General features: G+C 39.7%; 1 protein-coding gene and 1 long non-coding RNA gene across 2 annotated transcripts in view; one reads left to right on the forward strand and one right to left on the reverse strand.

Annotated features, from left to right (window-relative positions):
• Positions 1-8,750, reverse strand: part of LOC125175096 (uncharacterized) — a 59,066-nt gene extending 50,316 nt beyond the window's left edge. Inside the window, exons 1-2 of the long non-coding RNA XR_007155655.1 lie at positions 7,401-8,750; positions 5,430-5,557 (exon numbers count right to left, since the gene is read on the reverse strand). This is a non-coding gene — a long non-coding RNA (uncharacterized LOC125175096). The remainder of the gene's footprint in view (positions 1-5,429; positions 5,558-7,400) is intronic.
• The window catches only part of GBE1 (1,4-alpha-glucan branching enzyme 1), a 266,770-nt gene continuing 260,336 nt past the window's right edge, over positions 8,744-15,177 (forward strand). Inside the window, exon 1 of the mRNA XM_047875374.1 lies at positions 8,744-8,986. Coding sequence (XP_047731330.1) covers positions 8,853-8,986 — 134 coding nt within the window. The 5' untranslated portion in view covers positions 8,744-8,852. The remainder of the gene's footprint in view (positions 8,987-15,177) is intronic.

Below are 15,177 nucleotides of genomic sequence, written 5' to 3' on the forward strand. Positions count from 1 at the left end.
ACAGACAGATAAGGAACGGCCAGTCAATGGAGAAAACAGAACACACACATTTATCTGTTAAGTTCACCATTTTATATGGGTGTGGTTCATGGCACCCCAAAACAATTATAATAGTAACATCAAAGACCATTGATCAAAGATCACCATAACAAATATATTAATCATAAAAAAAGTTTGAAATATTGTGAGAATTACCAAAATGTGACACAGAGCCACAAAGTGAGCAAATGCTGTTAGAAAAATGTTGCCAATAAACTAGCTTGATGCAGGATTGCCACAGACTTTCAATCTGCAAAGAATGCAGTATCTGTGAAGTGTAACAAAGTGAAGTACAATAAAATGAGGTATGCTTATGCTACTAACAGTCCAATACTAAATATTTATTTTGCTGCTCAATGGATCCTGCTTTGACTATTTGAGAAACTTTCTCAAATTGGTTTCTGTGTCCTTTTATTGTTTGAAATTATTTTTTAAATTTATATTTTTTTGAGAGAGAGAGAGAAAGAGAAAGAGAGAGCACAAGCAGGAGTGGGGCAGAGGGAGAGGGAGGGAGAGAATCCTAAGCGGCTCCATGCTCAGTGCAGAGCTTGATGCAGGGTTCAATTTCGTGAACCATGAGATCATGACTGTGAGATCTTGACCCAAGCCAAAATCAAGAATTGGATGCTTAATTGACTGAGCCATCCAGGCACCCTGCTCCTTGGGCCCTTTTGACATGATCCCATAGTCTCCTCCTCCTCTTCCTCCACCACCTCATCTTTCTTCTTTTTCTTCTCCTTTTTAACACTCTCCTTCTGGTCCTATTAAATTCTCTAGGTTTATCTTGGATTTTTCTATCCAGCCCTAGAATCAGCCATTTATCCAAGGACCCCTGGTTCTTTTTGTTGGAGAATGGTTTTCAGAATCTAAGATCTCGGTGCTGGGTATGCTTGTTGTTACTGTGATGTTATTGCTTTCATGTCCTCTCAGCAGACAGAGCTAAGAAATATATGTGTAATACAAATCCATGTGTATACATGTTAAAAATATCTGTGTGTGTGTGTGTGTGTGTGTGTGTGTGTGTGTGTGTGTTTGAGGGGGTAGGTGAGTTCATTTCACTATCTCTGACTTTAACTTCAGAACCACAGGGTTTATTCTCCCCTTCCCCCATTGCTTATTTGTAGCTTCTATCTCTGACAGAATGAGATCCGGCTCCCATTATCTATAATTTATTTACTTATTTGCTCAACCAATTGCAGTATACATGCAGAGTAGCTTTAGAATACTTAGTCCATACTGCTCTGAAAAATAAATTTATCAACTAGAATATAGTGTTTATGTACAATTCTTTTTGTTTTTAGCCTTCAAGAATCTAGTCAAAACAGTATTTTCTGAATTTTATTTAGGTTAGCTTCCTTTTTTCTCCAATAGTGTAGTTTTAAAGGTAATTCTCTTGAGTAAAAACACAGTATAGGCAATATGGGATTTAGAAATGTAATATTGCAAAAGTTCATTTTTAAGATGATTGTCATCAATTTTAACAGAAGCAGTATTCTAAAGCATTACAATCCATTATAATTATAACTCACTCACCTCAAAATTATCAGAGCTCTTTGTCTTTTAAGTGGGGGCAATTACAGCATTGCACTAAATCCTACTGGAGTGAAGGCAGAGTTGGGTAAGATTACCTGCCCTGACTTTCATTAGACACAGCCACAATAGCACAACTCTGCCTCCTCCCGCCTGAATTAACTGAGTTACCCTGGTCTGCTATCCTTCTTGTCATGGTCTTGATATCGTTTTAATGTCATATCTTCCCAATGACAAGTTTTATTATATCTATATTATAGAAAATGAAACAGTTTCTAAAAGTGACTTGCCCAAAGTCATATGGCTCATAAATGATAGAGCTGAGACCAGAATTTGGCTGTATTCAAAGTCCAAAGTGTGAAAAATTAACATATGAATGTTAGATTTTCATGTCCTGAAGAATACAGCATGGTTGGGTTTGTAGTAAAGCACCCAGATTATTTTGTATAGTAAATGGACATTTTTATAATTTTTTGAGTCATCCATTGCCTATTTCTTTATTGTCAGTTGGCTCAACCTATGCAACTTTGAAGACATTTCTACCTAAAAAAAAAAAAATAATAACAGGGTCCTATTTTAGTCAATTTTCTCATACTTCACAGTTTGTCTTTTGTCTCTAAATAATTCGGCATGGTTATTTTACAATGCAGTTTCAATAGATTGGCTCTACTTGAATAATTTAGCTTTGACTTTGAATATGTAAAATAAGTATAATTTCATTAAAATGTTCCAAGTCAGTTCCAATTCCTATTCTGTTTTTGTTTTGTTTTGTTTACTGAGAATTTGGGAGTGTCTAGTATGTACCCATTGGGGCATTTGCACAGATAAAGGATTTTCTGAGAATGGTTCTGGTTGTATATAGCACAAGGCTAATCAAAGGAAAGTTTTTTTCTTTTTTTTCCCCTGTAATCAGTCATGGATTGAAAGCTTCATACAATACAACTAGAATATTTTTCTAAAGAAATAAAAACAATTTAAATACCAAATATAAAGCCCAATTTCTTATGATTATATTTTTCAAACTGATATTGAACTTTCTAAACATGTTTTCCCAATTTCTGTATTTTTTGTTTGTGGATAGGTCACAGACATTTGTTTACCAGCACTGATGTATGGAACATATTGGTCTCTGATCAGAGGCTTCCTTTTGAAAAGTGCGACTCAGTGTTAGTGTCCATCACATTCCAAGTCAGGTTTCAGTGATGTAATATTTATTCCCCCTGTATGTGTGAACTATCCTCAAGATCTTAACGCTTTCTTACTTTTGTACTAATCTAGGTTATTGGAGAGCATTGTATATGAAAAACATTACTCTTCTTTGCTATATATAGTATTGCTTGTGCAGAAATATGTTACCATTTATTAAGTGATTATTATATGCTATGTCCAGTTTTAAATATCTTATATGTATTAAGTCATTTAATCCTTTCAATATGAAAGCAAATACTATTATCATTCCCACCCTGTAGAAATGGAAACTGAAACACAGAGATTGACTTCCCATGATCACATATTAGTGAGCAGGAGAGTTGAGATCCAAACTCAGGCAGCTTGGCTCTTAAGTCTGTGTCCTTGTCTTATACTGTTGTCCCCCCAAAATCTGGGAAGGCCTTCGTATTTATCTAAAATTGGTTTCCAAGTATATGGTTCAAAATGTTTCTCAATTCCTATCACTTATGGAGGCATTTCTAACTAGAAGGCACAATTTTGAGCTTATAGAATTGTTTTTTTTTAAATTTATTGTTTATTTATTTGAGAGAGAGAGAGAAGGGGAGGGGCAAAGAGAGAAGGAGACACAGAATCTGAAGCAGGCTCCAGGCTCTGAGCTGTCAGCACAGAGCCTGATGCAGGGCTCCAAGTCAGGAACTCCAAGATCATGACCTGAGCCGAAGATGGACACTTAACTGACTGAGCCACCCAGGTGCTCCAAAGGTTATAGAATTATAAACACTTGATGTCTTTCCCGTTTTGGTTTTGCTACTAGGCACTTAGAAACTAAGGTCTAAACTCAAATGTCATAGATTTTCTCTATTCTTTTTGTTTTTGCTTTTTCCAAGTATTGTTTTACTTATTGCAAGTATTTTTATTAGCCACCTTGAATTCCTTTGTTGAATAGGTGGTATATAAATAAGCCAATTAATGTCCTAAAGCAGTTCTGCTCTCATGTGATTTAAATAACAAAAATATATTCTCTAATAGTTTTGGAGATGGGTAGTCTGAAATCAAGTTGTCAGCAAGGCCACATTTCCTCTGGAGGCTCTAGGGGAGAATCTATTTTTTGCCTCTTTCAGCTTCTGGAGCCTACTGACCTTTGACTTGTGTCTGTGTCACTCCAATCTCTGCCCTCATGGCCACTTACCTCTTCTGCTTGTGTCTGCTCTGCAGATCTCTGCCAAGGACACTGTCATTGGATTTAAGAACCAGATAATGTAGATAATCCAGGATGATCTCCTCATCTCAAGATCCTTAGCTTAATTATGTCTGCAGAGACCCTTTTCCCAAATAAGTTAACTTTCACAGGTTCTGGGGATTAGGACCTGGATGTATATTTTGGGGAGCCACAATTCAAGGCACCATAATAAGTAATGATAGCTGCATGAGGGTGTAATCCATGGGCTTTTGAGATTTAAATTTTATATGTAAAAAGACTTTTTATTTTTTGCCTATTTCCTAGCTCTTTGTTTTATTGTGGACTAGTTAGGTTTTCCAGGGACCTGGGTTTCATTCAGGTAAAGTGGCAAGATGCACAGTGTTTTAAATTTTGTCTAATTTTGGTCTTAAAGTCTTTAAAAAAAAATCTTCTACATATTTGTCTTCATATTCATCTTTCTGAGAGGCAGGATAAAATAATTCTTAAAATTATAGACTGCAAAAGGTATATCTGGATTCAGATCCTGTTTGACTACAGACTGTAAAAGCTGTATTTGGATTCAAATCCTGAGTCTTACTAGCTGCATTACCTTAAACAATTTTCTTCATCTTTAAGTACCTTCATCATAGGGTTAAGTAAGGGTTTTACACACACCACCACCACCACCATATAATGGTTAAAAGTGTCTAGACTGTGGAAAGCAGTGTGTTATTATTATTAGCTATTATTGTAAAGAACCACTATAGTCTTCTTTCAGAATAAGTCCAGTATGATGAACTCAGGTATCTGATCCTTTCTTATAAGATTTTATGCCGAAAAAGTTTGCAAAATTTTCAAATAAGGAACAATTGAGAAGTACTGAAAATTCCAAATATATAAAATAATCACTAGAGATATAATATAAAGGCCTAAAGGAAGCCTGTAACTTGAGTGAAATAAAAACTGCCATTTTGCTTGGGTAAGTCTGAGACCAAGGAAAATTGTTTAGGTTCTTTTTTAATAATATATACATATATATTATGTATGTATATATGTATATATCTATGTATACATTACTTTTAAGAGACAGAGAGACAGAGCATGGGCAGGCAAGGGGTAGAGAGAGAGAGGGAGACACAGAACCTGAAGCAGGCTCCAGGCTCAGTGATGACAGCATAGAGCCCAACCCAGGGCTTTGACCCAGGGTTCAAACTCATGAAGCATGGGATCATGACCTGAGCTGAAAGTCAGACATTCAACTGATTGAGGCACCCAGGTGCCCCTGTTTAAGTTCTAATGGAGGGGACCAGATATTTAGGGGATGTGTCACAAAAGTTAGAGCCTTTCACTTTTAGGTCACTGATTCTCACCCAACTTATAAGGACAAAACCACAAAAGTAATTGAAAATCACTATCATCTAAAAACTATTACGTACTGCCCTTGAAAAAAAGTTGTTTGCTTAACTCTGATTTTCAGGCAGTGACAACCAGCATCACATTGAACACTCACCATTTGGCAGTCTAAATAGAGAGGTTAGATGGTGAACGAGGCTGAAGACAAAATGACAATCTGTTCCTCCAGGGTCCTCTGAAAGGCTTCACAAGGTGGGAGAGGGGCAGTTTAGTTGGCTACTGCCTCTGCAGAATTTAATCCAGAAATAAGTGCATATTAGTTTGGAGACTGGGATACCAAAACTTGCTAGCTATTATATACACTGTAAGGAGATTCTTACAGTCTTATGTAAAAGAAAGTTTTAAACTAGCTTTATGGAGTGCAGTTTACACCATAAAATTCACCTGTTTTAAGTGTATACTTTAATGATTTTTGGGTAAACTTATAGAATTATGTAACCTTTGCCTCATCCAGTTTTAGAACATTTTAATGGATAAATTTAAAGGAATATATATCTAATTAGGCACTGCGGTGGCATCCTAATAGTCTCTCTGCTTCCATTCTTGTTATCCCTGTAATCCATTTTCCATAGAGAAAATATTTTTTTTAACGTAAATCAAATTAAATCAGTTTTCTGCTCAAAACCCTTCAACAGCATCCTATCATACTTAAATTAGAGGCCCTATATGATCAAACAGCTGTCTAGCTCTCACACCTTACTTCTTGGTATTCTTCTCACTATGTAACAGGTACACTAGAATTGTCTCTTTCTGTGACTAAAGTCATTCCCCATTGCACAAACTCTTTACTGGCAATGTTCTTTGTCTCATGGCTTCTTCCCTCCCCGTCATTACACACTTCAGCTTCAATGTCAGTTCTGAATGGTCCTCCTTAACCACGAGAACTAAAGCAGACATTATTGCTTAACTTTAATTCTCTACAGTGCATTTATTATTGGGCATTTTGTGCTTTGAGAAGTATTTGTTATATGTTAATTGACAAGCACACAACACTCCACCTCGAGTGAGCTTTATGACAACTGGAACTCGTCTTGTTTACAATTTAATCCCAGCACCCAGGAAACTGAACGGGTTGACACATGGGACTTCATTAAATACTTGTTCAATAGTGAGTAAGAGAGAATAGGTATCTGCTCTCTTGGAGTTTATATTCTAAAGGGGGAGACCAATACATAAAAGAGAAAAAGAAACACCTAAGTTTTGTTAATTGTTGTGTAGGAAAGAATATGCTCTAACAGACACTGAAGTTTTAGTGGAAGCAGAGGCTTAAGATGAGTGGACATTCATGCTGAGATCTCAAGGAATGCTGGGAAGAAATCAGTTATGTTTGGCTGAGTCATGAAGAGAATTCCCAACAGAGAGGACAAATAAAAAGTCTCAGAGGCTACAAAGTGCTGAGTGAGTCCCAGGAAAGTCTATTTCTACAGAATAGTAAATCCAGAAAAGATGAGAAAAGGTGATGAGAAAAGTGGTGGAAAGATAGGGACCAGATTAAGAAGCCTAGTTAGGGAATGGTAAGAAGTTTATGTTTAACTCGGAGTGAATCAGCATGTCATTTAAGTTGTTTGATTTATTCTTGTGTAGAGCCTTACAACTCAAACCTCACCCCCAGTCGGGAACAGCAGCATCACCTCTGAGCTTGAAACAATTGCAGAATCTGAGGCACCACCCAGAACTGAATGAGACTAAGTGCTGTTAACAACATCCCCAGGCGATTCATATGCACATTTAAAGCTTGACAAACACTAGTGAATGGATTAGAAGGGACAAAAAATGGAAGAGATGTGGGTTAGATGGAAGAAATGGGCTAGATGTGTTAGTCCAAAGGAGAGGCTGCTCCTGTTAAGAGTGACCGAACAAAGGATGAGAAAACTGCGTTAGGGTATATTTTGGAGATAGTTGGCTTAGGTCTTCTGGCCAGCTAAATGGAAATTTCAGTAGGCAGATAGTGATATGAACCTGGATTTCTGAGAAAAGGTTAGGATTGGAGATACAGATTTGTGCATCTATTGGGTGTCCTGCTTCTGAGTTTATAGTGTCGTTTTACAGCGTTTTCTATTTTACTAACATTTGCATGTTGCCATCTTCATGGAAAATTAAGACACGCCTTTCTGAAGGTTGTCAGATTCCTCACTCTTTCACTCTGAGGTCCTCGGTTGCTAGATATCTCTCATCAAGTCTGTTATTAATGCCTGCACAAAAAATGTTTTGAATGTTTTAAAATTCAAGGCCAGTGATGATCCACACTCTTCCTTCTCCATAGTCCCTAGGATTCTCCACACCCAAATCTTAACTGGGAAAGAGATCCTCCAGTCTCTTCAGTTCCTAGGTTCAAAGCAGTTTGAAAACTCCTGGGTTGGTGGGTCCAATTCTCTGGATGTACATAAAATTGTGTTCTCAAAACAGAATTGTTGACAAGCCAGTTAACGGGTATGGAGAAACAGAAGTTCCCACTGGGGAAGTTTACGTAGGGTCCCCCATTCTTAAGCCAAGAGGAAAAGAGATTTCTTGCACAAGCACTTCACCAATAAGGGGTACAGCTGAAGTCCAATTTAACGTTTTTCTCTATAATACTATTTGTCTCATCAAGGATAGTTCAATCGTTGAGAAATGTTTGTTGCAATTATGAACACAGACAAAAAGGTCTTTTTTTTTTTTTTTCTTTCTTTCTCCTTTCTTTTCTGTTTGTTTTTGAGGTATGGGAAATGGGCAAAGTTCTTGACATGGTTTCAATTCTCAGCCATTGGCAACCCAGAGAATAGTCCCAGCACATCACAGTATTCGTGGGATGATTCCAGGATCGGGACTTTTTTGGTTAATTCATGAGACTGGAAAAATCTACAGGCGTTCTGGTTAGGCAGTGGTGTGAACATCCTCCCAGGTATTACTATGTCCATACTGACTGTTCCCTTTCCTTACTGTGATTTTTTTTTTTTTTTTTAATCTGTCTGCAATACCGCCCTAACAAGAAATTCTCAGAACTTTGAGAAGGTCGCCTTCAAGAAAAGCACGCATCATATTTGAAAAGGATGCCGCCAGTGGGAGTTGCTTAAAGGAAGAAAAGCTGAGGGCTAACTCTGGAGCCAAATACGGGTGAGGTTAGGGAGGGCAAGGCAGAGCTACCTCGGCTCGGGACCCGCCTGCCAGGATGGCCTCAGTCCCGCGGGGGGGAAAAAAGGCTGGGGAGGAAAGGGCAGGTCTCTGCGACCTTCAGGTGCTAGCCGCGGGAGCGGGCGGAGGTCCCTCAGCACCTCGCCGCCGCCCCCCCCGCCCCCGGCTCCGGACGAGAGTCCGGGAATCACCACGGGTCCCGCTCCGCCCCGCCGGGCGGGGGGGGGGGGGGGGGAGGGAGGGGAGGCAGGCGGCCGTTCTCTCCGGCTATAAAGGGCCCCGGGACTCCGAAGCTCGCCTCAGCTTCCTCCGACTCCGCCTTCGCCGCCTTCCTCCCAACTAGAGCTCCAGTTCCCGCTCAGGTTCCAATCGACCCACTCGGGCTCGGCTACTCGGGCTGCAGCAGAAGATGGCGGCTCCGGTGGCTCGGGGCGAGTGCTCCGAGGCGGCGCTGGCTGCAGCCCTGGCGGATGTGCCGGAACTAGCCCGACTTCTGGAGCTCGACCCGTACCTGAAGCCCTTCGCCCTGGACTTCCAGCGCAGGTACCGCCTGATACGGCTCAGGGCTCTCCCCCTCCCCATCCCCCCCTCTCTCCTCAGAGTGGGACTGGCTGCCTTCCCAGCGCGGGCTCCGGGGTCGAACCGCCCCTCGGCTGGGTGCGTGCAGGTCCCGCCCCCTTCCGGGCCCGCCTCTCAGCCCCGCCCCGCCCTGCGCTGGCCCGCCCCCGGCCTTGGAGGGTAGCCACTTTGTATGGTGGGCGTCGGGGTGACTTCGCTGGGTCCTGTGTCTTGCGGAGTGGTGGGTTGATGACAACTCTGGTCCCCGGACTAGACTTAGAAGCGCGGAATAAACTTGCCTCATCCCCTCACCTTTCCTTTCGAACCAGCGGGTGTGCGCCATTGAGTACGTGCTTTGGCTCCCAGCAGTGATTTCCTCAGGTGCGGATACTGAGGGAGGCAAAGCCACTGCAGGTTTTGTGACCTTTCCATTCAACAGAGTTGTACTGTGAATTAGCGTGTGCGTAACACTCGGCGTGTGTAATCGTGCGTTTACAATTTCGTTTATTTCATTGCAAATATTGTGATTTTATATCCACGATTCTCTCAGGCAGCTCTTGCTCCTTGTTAATATTTCCTTTCAGAGGAGATGAAACGTTACCTTGGCCACTTTATTTATCCTCCGTGGGCCCACATTGAAGAGGAAACTTACAGCGACATTTGTCAGCAAAGTTTGCCCGTGTTTGGCATTGCCACCCCGAAGAGGGACAAAGGCCAGGAGAGCCAAACTTCTGGAGGCCCGTTTAGGGGCTTTAGCTTCAGTTTGTCTCCTAACATCCTACATTACATTGGTTTAGCCACAATTGAGTTGCCGGGATAATAATTCTAGTAGGCAGCTCAACTTCGAAGGTATAGTTTGTAAGATTGAAATAGTTGTCATACTAGTTATAGTAGTTTCATTTGTGAGATAAGCACATTGTGATTTATGGTTTCAGCCCTTTTAGCCGAGAGACTCCAGGGCAAAAACTACCATGGCAACAGAATGCGCATGGTCAAATTTTCAAGTAATAGAAAACAGCCATTTAGTTATGGCCAAGAAGCAGTGTTGGGGGTAATGAAACAGGTTTGATTTGGAATTTGGAAAAAAAAACCAAAAAACAAAAAACAAAAAAAAACCCCACTTAGGTTCATGACTTGGCATTGTCACCTACTACCTGCATTCAATCCAGTAACTGTTTCTTAAGGAGTCCCTATGAACAAAAAATAAGAGATACCAAGTTCAATACAACATCTCATTCCAGAGCTTGTATACCCTAAAGAATGAGCCCTCCTCAAAGTAGTCACCTTGAGCTGTTGCTCAGTTGATCAGATGATTGGAACCTTATGCAGCCTTGTGAAATTGCTTTCAGTATTTACAGTTTATACTTTCAAAGTCACTGAGTGCATCATCTTCATAGTTCAAACTTGAATTTGATTTAGAAATAGTCAAAAAATTTTAGAGCAAAGAGACGGTGGTCAGACTTTTTTGATGTGTTTATTGATGATGATAATTTATTTGTATGCTTTGTAAATGGCACTTAAGACCTTTCTAGGAGAGAGTTGTGGGAATGTTTTGTTTTTGTTCCCCCACCTCCTTTAAAAAAAAAAAATGATCACAGCAGACAAACATCCCTTGTCATGTAATTGACTTCAACTCCGTTGGGACTGAAGCAGTTATGATGCTCTTTCATGGTTTGTCAAAACTAATGAGAGAGACAAAGGCCACAATAAAGAAAAGTGGGGGCAAACCACTATTCTTGGTGAAAAGGCTGGTCCACTGGGCCCTTGTGCCTCACTCTGACCTGGATTCTACTTCTGGTCTTGGTTTGGAGTAATTGCCATTTTCCAGCACACATGTTCCATTTAGGCATATCAAATAGTCACTTGGCATTTGGCAGTAGTAACTTTTACTGCTAACATTTGAAGAATAAAACATCCTTCCCTCATGAAGTTTGCTTCTGGTTACTTTATCTATTCTCTGTTTATTTCTAATAACCCACTGGCGCATTTTGTCTTTGGCCTAACACAAATATACAACCAGTCAAACATTCAAGTGCAAAGTAGAACTTACTGAGGAGTGCAGAAAATTTAGGGTACAAACAACAGTGTTTAGGAATGGTGATGGGGAGTCAGTTTCTTTTCATTAATGGGCTGTCTCATCTTTTCTCAACCAAAGTATCTTCATCAGAAATTCTGTTATGTACATTTGTTGTTCTTGTTTACCTTTTCTGTAACTGTAAGAATGTTGGATCCAGTGTGAGGATTAGTGAATTACTCTGTTACATGAAATAAAAATTAGTTCATTAGTGTGTGTGATAGCCCCTATAATGTCTCATTGATTACCTCCTAAGATGGGATTTTCCTCTTGGCTTTCCTGCTTTTTTCACCTGTCATTTATACTGCAATTAGTTGCAGTGGTGTAATTGCAAAATCTTAGTGTTTTAAAGAACAGCACTTAATTGTGCCAATATTACATGCTAACATGAGTCAGGCTCTCCTTGTGGCAATCACTCAAGAATTTAGGATGATGAAGTCTTCATTTTGAAACATGCTTCTATAATGTTTGCTGTAGGGGACATGTTGAACTATGTACCTTTTCTTACAGCTTTTGTCTATGAGTGGGTCACTTCTGCTGATACATTAGATCGGCCAGTGTAAGTCAAATGTGACTTTTGAGCCTTGTGTGTGAAACATAAAAGTGACATTTGTGAACAGCTTGAAGATCAACACAATTGCAGTAACACTTATCTATACCCTCTGTTTAAAGTTTATAGAGTATTTTCAGATTTTAATTTAATCCTGATAACAAAACCATGAGGCAGGAAGAATTTTGTTTTTCCTGTCTTACAGATGAAGAACCCAAGATTTGGTCAAATGCTTGGCTTAAGTTTACATGGGTTAGTAGTACTGCAGGTGGGATTAATCTTTCTTTCTAGAACCTTTTACAACAAGTTCATGAACAATGACTTTTTGCTAATTTAGCAGATACCTCTTTCCTCTATCTCTAGCATTGGACATTTTGGGCCACTTCTTGAAGACATGAAAATCTTTTGCTTTTCCTCTATTACATCTGATGGTTTTTCCTCTATCTCTTTCTGATTATTTAACACAAGAGATTCTCAGGACTCTTCCCTAGGTCCTTTTATGTGTTTCTACTTTATATACTTTCCTTAAACATTCTCCTCCATCCATGTATTCCATCTATGTACTGACACTGCCCACATCTATCTTCAGCCCCCAGTCTCTCTCCTGGTCTCGGTCTTTATTTATTTATTTATTTATTTATTTATTTATTTATTTATTTTTAATTTTATTATTTTTTTAATTTACACCCAAATTAGTTAGCATATAGTGCAACAATGATTTCAGGAGTAGATTCCTTAATGCCTCTTACCCAGTTAGCTCATCCCCCCTCCCACAACCCCTCCAGCAGCCCTCTGTTTGTTCTCTATATTGAGTCTTTCGTGTTTTGTCTCCCTCCCTGTTTTTATATTATTTTTGCTTCCCTTCCCTTGAGTTCATCTGTTCTGTGTCTTAAAGTCCTCATATGAGTGTTTGGTCGTGTTTATAAATACCTACATTTTGATGTCCTAGAAGTAAAACTCAACATGCGTAAAGCCAAACTTAGGGTTTTTCAATCCAAACGTTTGTCCCTTATACCCTGTCTCTGTGTGTGGTATCCTTATCTACTAACTGCTCAAGCCTATGACTTAAAACTTAACCTTAATTCTCACCTTCTCTTTCTTCTTATCTCCAAGTCTAATCAATGATGGCTCCTGTTTTTCAACTATATGCCAACTCTACAGTCCTACTGCCATCATCCTACTCAAGGTGGTAGTAGCCTCTCTAGCCTGGTTTACAAAAATAGCCTTATAGTTCTTGCCTTTTTTCAATTTTTTTTTCAATTCCCCATAGCTTTTAAGGTATAACACAGACTTCTCATGATGTGCAAGATTCTATATCATATGGTCTCTGTCTACCTTTTGAGCCTCATCTTTGGACCTTCCTTCTTATTCTGTTCTGTGTTACCAGAGGGAGCCTAGGGATAGAGAGGCAGCTGAGATGTCTGATGGCCATTCCACAAGGGGTACTAAAATATCACTAGAATCAATTGAAAACATGCTATCTTTTTCACACATGTACTCCTTTTTAATGTTGAAGGTTTTCATTTGTGTGTGTTCACAAGAAGTTAGGGGTCTAGGAAAATCACTGAATAATTGGCAAAGGAGATTAAGAACTGGAAACATTTTTGATCTTTATCAGAAATGACTAGTTTAGTGGAAATGAATTAATAAATGAACCCTTTTATACATTCTTTATTAATATAACCCTCTATTCCATTAAATAGATCTTTTAACACATGTTTATAAAGGATATCAGTTTGAGGTAGTCCAGAATCGTCTGTGTTGGAAGCCAAATGTTTTGGTCTAGACATGATTCCAGCTGTACATGCTGTTTGTTCTGTTTTATGCATACTTTGCTTCTGCCTTATATCCTCCTATATGTGCCTCTGGAAACAGCTTAGAGGTATACCTTCCCTGACTTCACCCTATCCTTACACCTTTTTCCAGGCTAGGTGAGGAGCTTCATTTGTTGTCTACCATCTTGAACACCCTCATCTTAAAGATGCTCATCCACTGTAATATAGTTGTCTTTCTGCTCTTTTGTACCCCCACTAGATTGTTGACTCCCTTGGGTGGGCACTTTTCCTGTATTGTTTTTTGTTTGTTTGTTTACTATTCTCAATCTGTAGAAACATACTTGACTTACAGGAAACAGTATAGAATTTAAATGAATGTGTTCTGCGTCTATTTTTCTCGTTTTTTTTTTTGTTTTTTTTTTGTTTTTTTTTAATTCTTAATGTTTATTTTTGAAAAAGTGAGAGAGAGAGAGAGATGGAGTGCAAGCAGGGGAGGGGCAGAGAGAGGAGACACAGAATCTGAAGAAGGCTCTAGGCTCCGAGCTGTCAGCCCAGAGCCCGATGCAGGGCTTGAACTCACAAACTGTGAGCCAAAGTTGGATGCTTAACCAACTGAGCCACCCAGGCACCCCATATTTTTCCCTTTTTTATACCAATGAGTCTCAGTCAACTTACCTTAAGCTACAATTTGTTGGGAATGCTAGGATAAAGAGAGAAGCAGCAGCAGTTACCAGGGGATTATGTATGACAATCTGGGGGAAAGGGGAAATACATGTTCAAGTAAAGAGCTAAAGGTAACTGGGGAAAATGAAGAAAATCATTATGAATTAGATACTTCCACAAAGACTAAAGTTTTTTTTTTGTTTGTTTTTGTTTTTTTCAATTTATTTATTTGGAGAGAGCATGTGCTCGTGTGATGGTGGGGGGGGGGGCGGGAAGAAAGAGAGGGAGAGAGAGAATCCTAAGCAGGCTCTGCGCTGTCATCTTGGGGCTCCATCCCATGAACTGTGAGATCATGACCTGAGCCAAAATCAAGACTCAGATGCTTAACCGACTGAATCACCCACCCAGGTGCCCCAACACAGAGACTAAAGGTTTAATCACTGAAGGGATATTCAGTTTGAGAAAGCCTGATGTAAAATTGTGTGCCTAAGAATGGGAGGAGAGGTTTTTGTGACCCCAAGTATACTAAGCATTACAATCACAGTGAACATCTCTATTTTGTTAGAAATGAAGTTAGGTTTTACACTGGTAGCTAATCAGAGTTGGAAAGTGCTTTGGATTTGTGTATCAGCAGCCACACCAAATTGATTCTCACAGCATAGAAGTTTTATATCATAGCTGCATGGTGCACTTTTTTCTCAGTGCCTGGCCAAGTTATTGGCTCTGAAGAAAGTCAAATGTCAGTGATTCTAGAAGGCAGGGATAAATCTGAAGATTACAAGATGTATCTGGCTCACTCTTCTGTACTAGTAGATTTATTTGCCCTTTGCAGCTGAGATCTATACTAACTCCAGAGTTACTCCTGAATTTTCTACAGCGATGGGCAAGAGGCTTTGACCTCTTTTCATTTTCAAAGTGCCTTAAAATGACTTGGTGGAGCATTTGGGTAGACTCTGGTGCCTGCTGTAACACCTCCTGGGAAATGACTCTTGATGTGATAACTTCTTAGAGGATTCCGTTCAGCTCCTACCAAGCTGGCCCTAGTTAGTCAGCGAGATTTTAATATAGTCCCAGTGAAATGTGCTATAGTTTTAGACTGATAAGAATACCATAC

This window comes from Prionailurus viverrinus, chromosome C2, assembly GCF_022837055.1.
Source record: "Prionailurus viverrinus isolate Anna chromosome C2, UM_Priviv_1.0, whole genome shotgun sequence".
Lineage (NCBI taxonomy): Eukaryota > Metazoa > Chordata > Mammalia > Carnivora > Felidae > Prionailurus > Prionailurus viverrinus.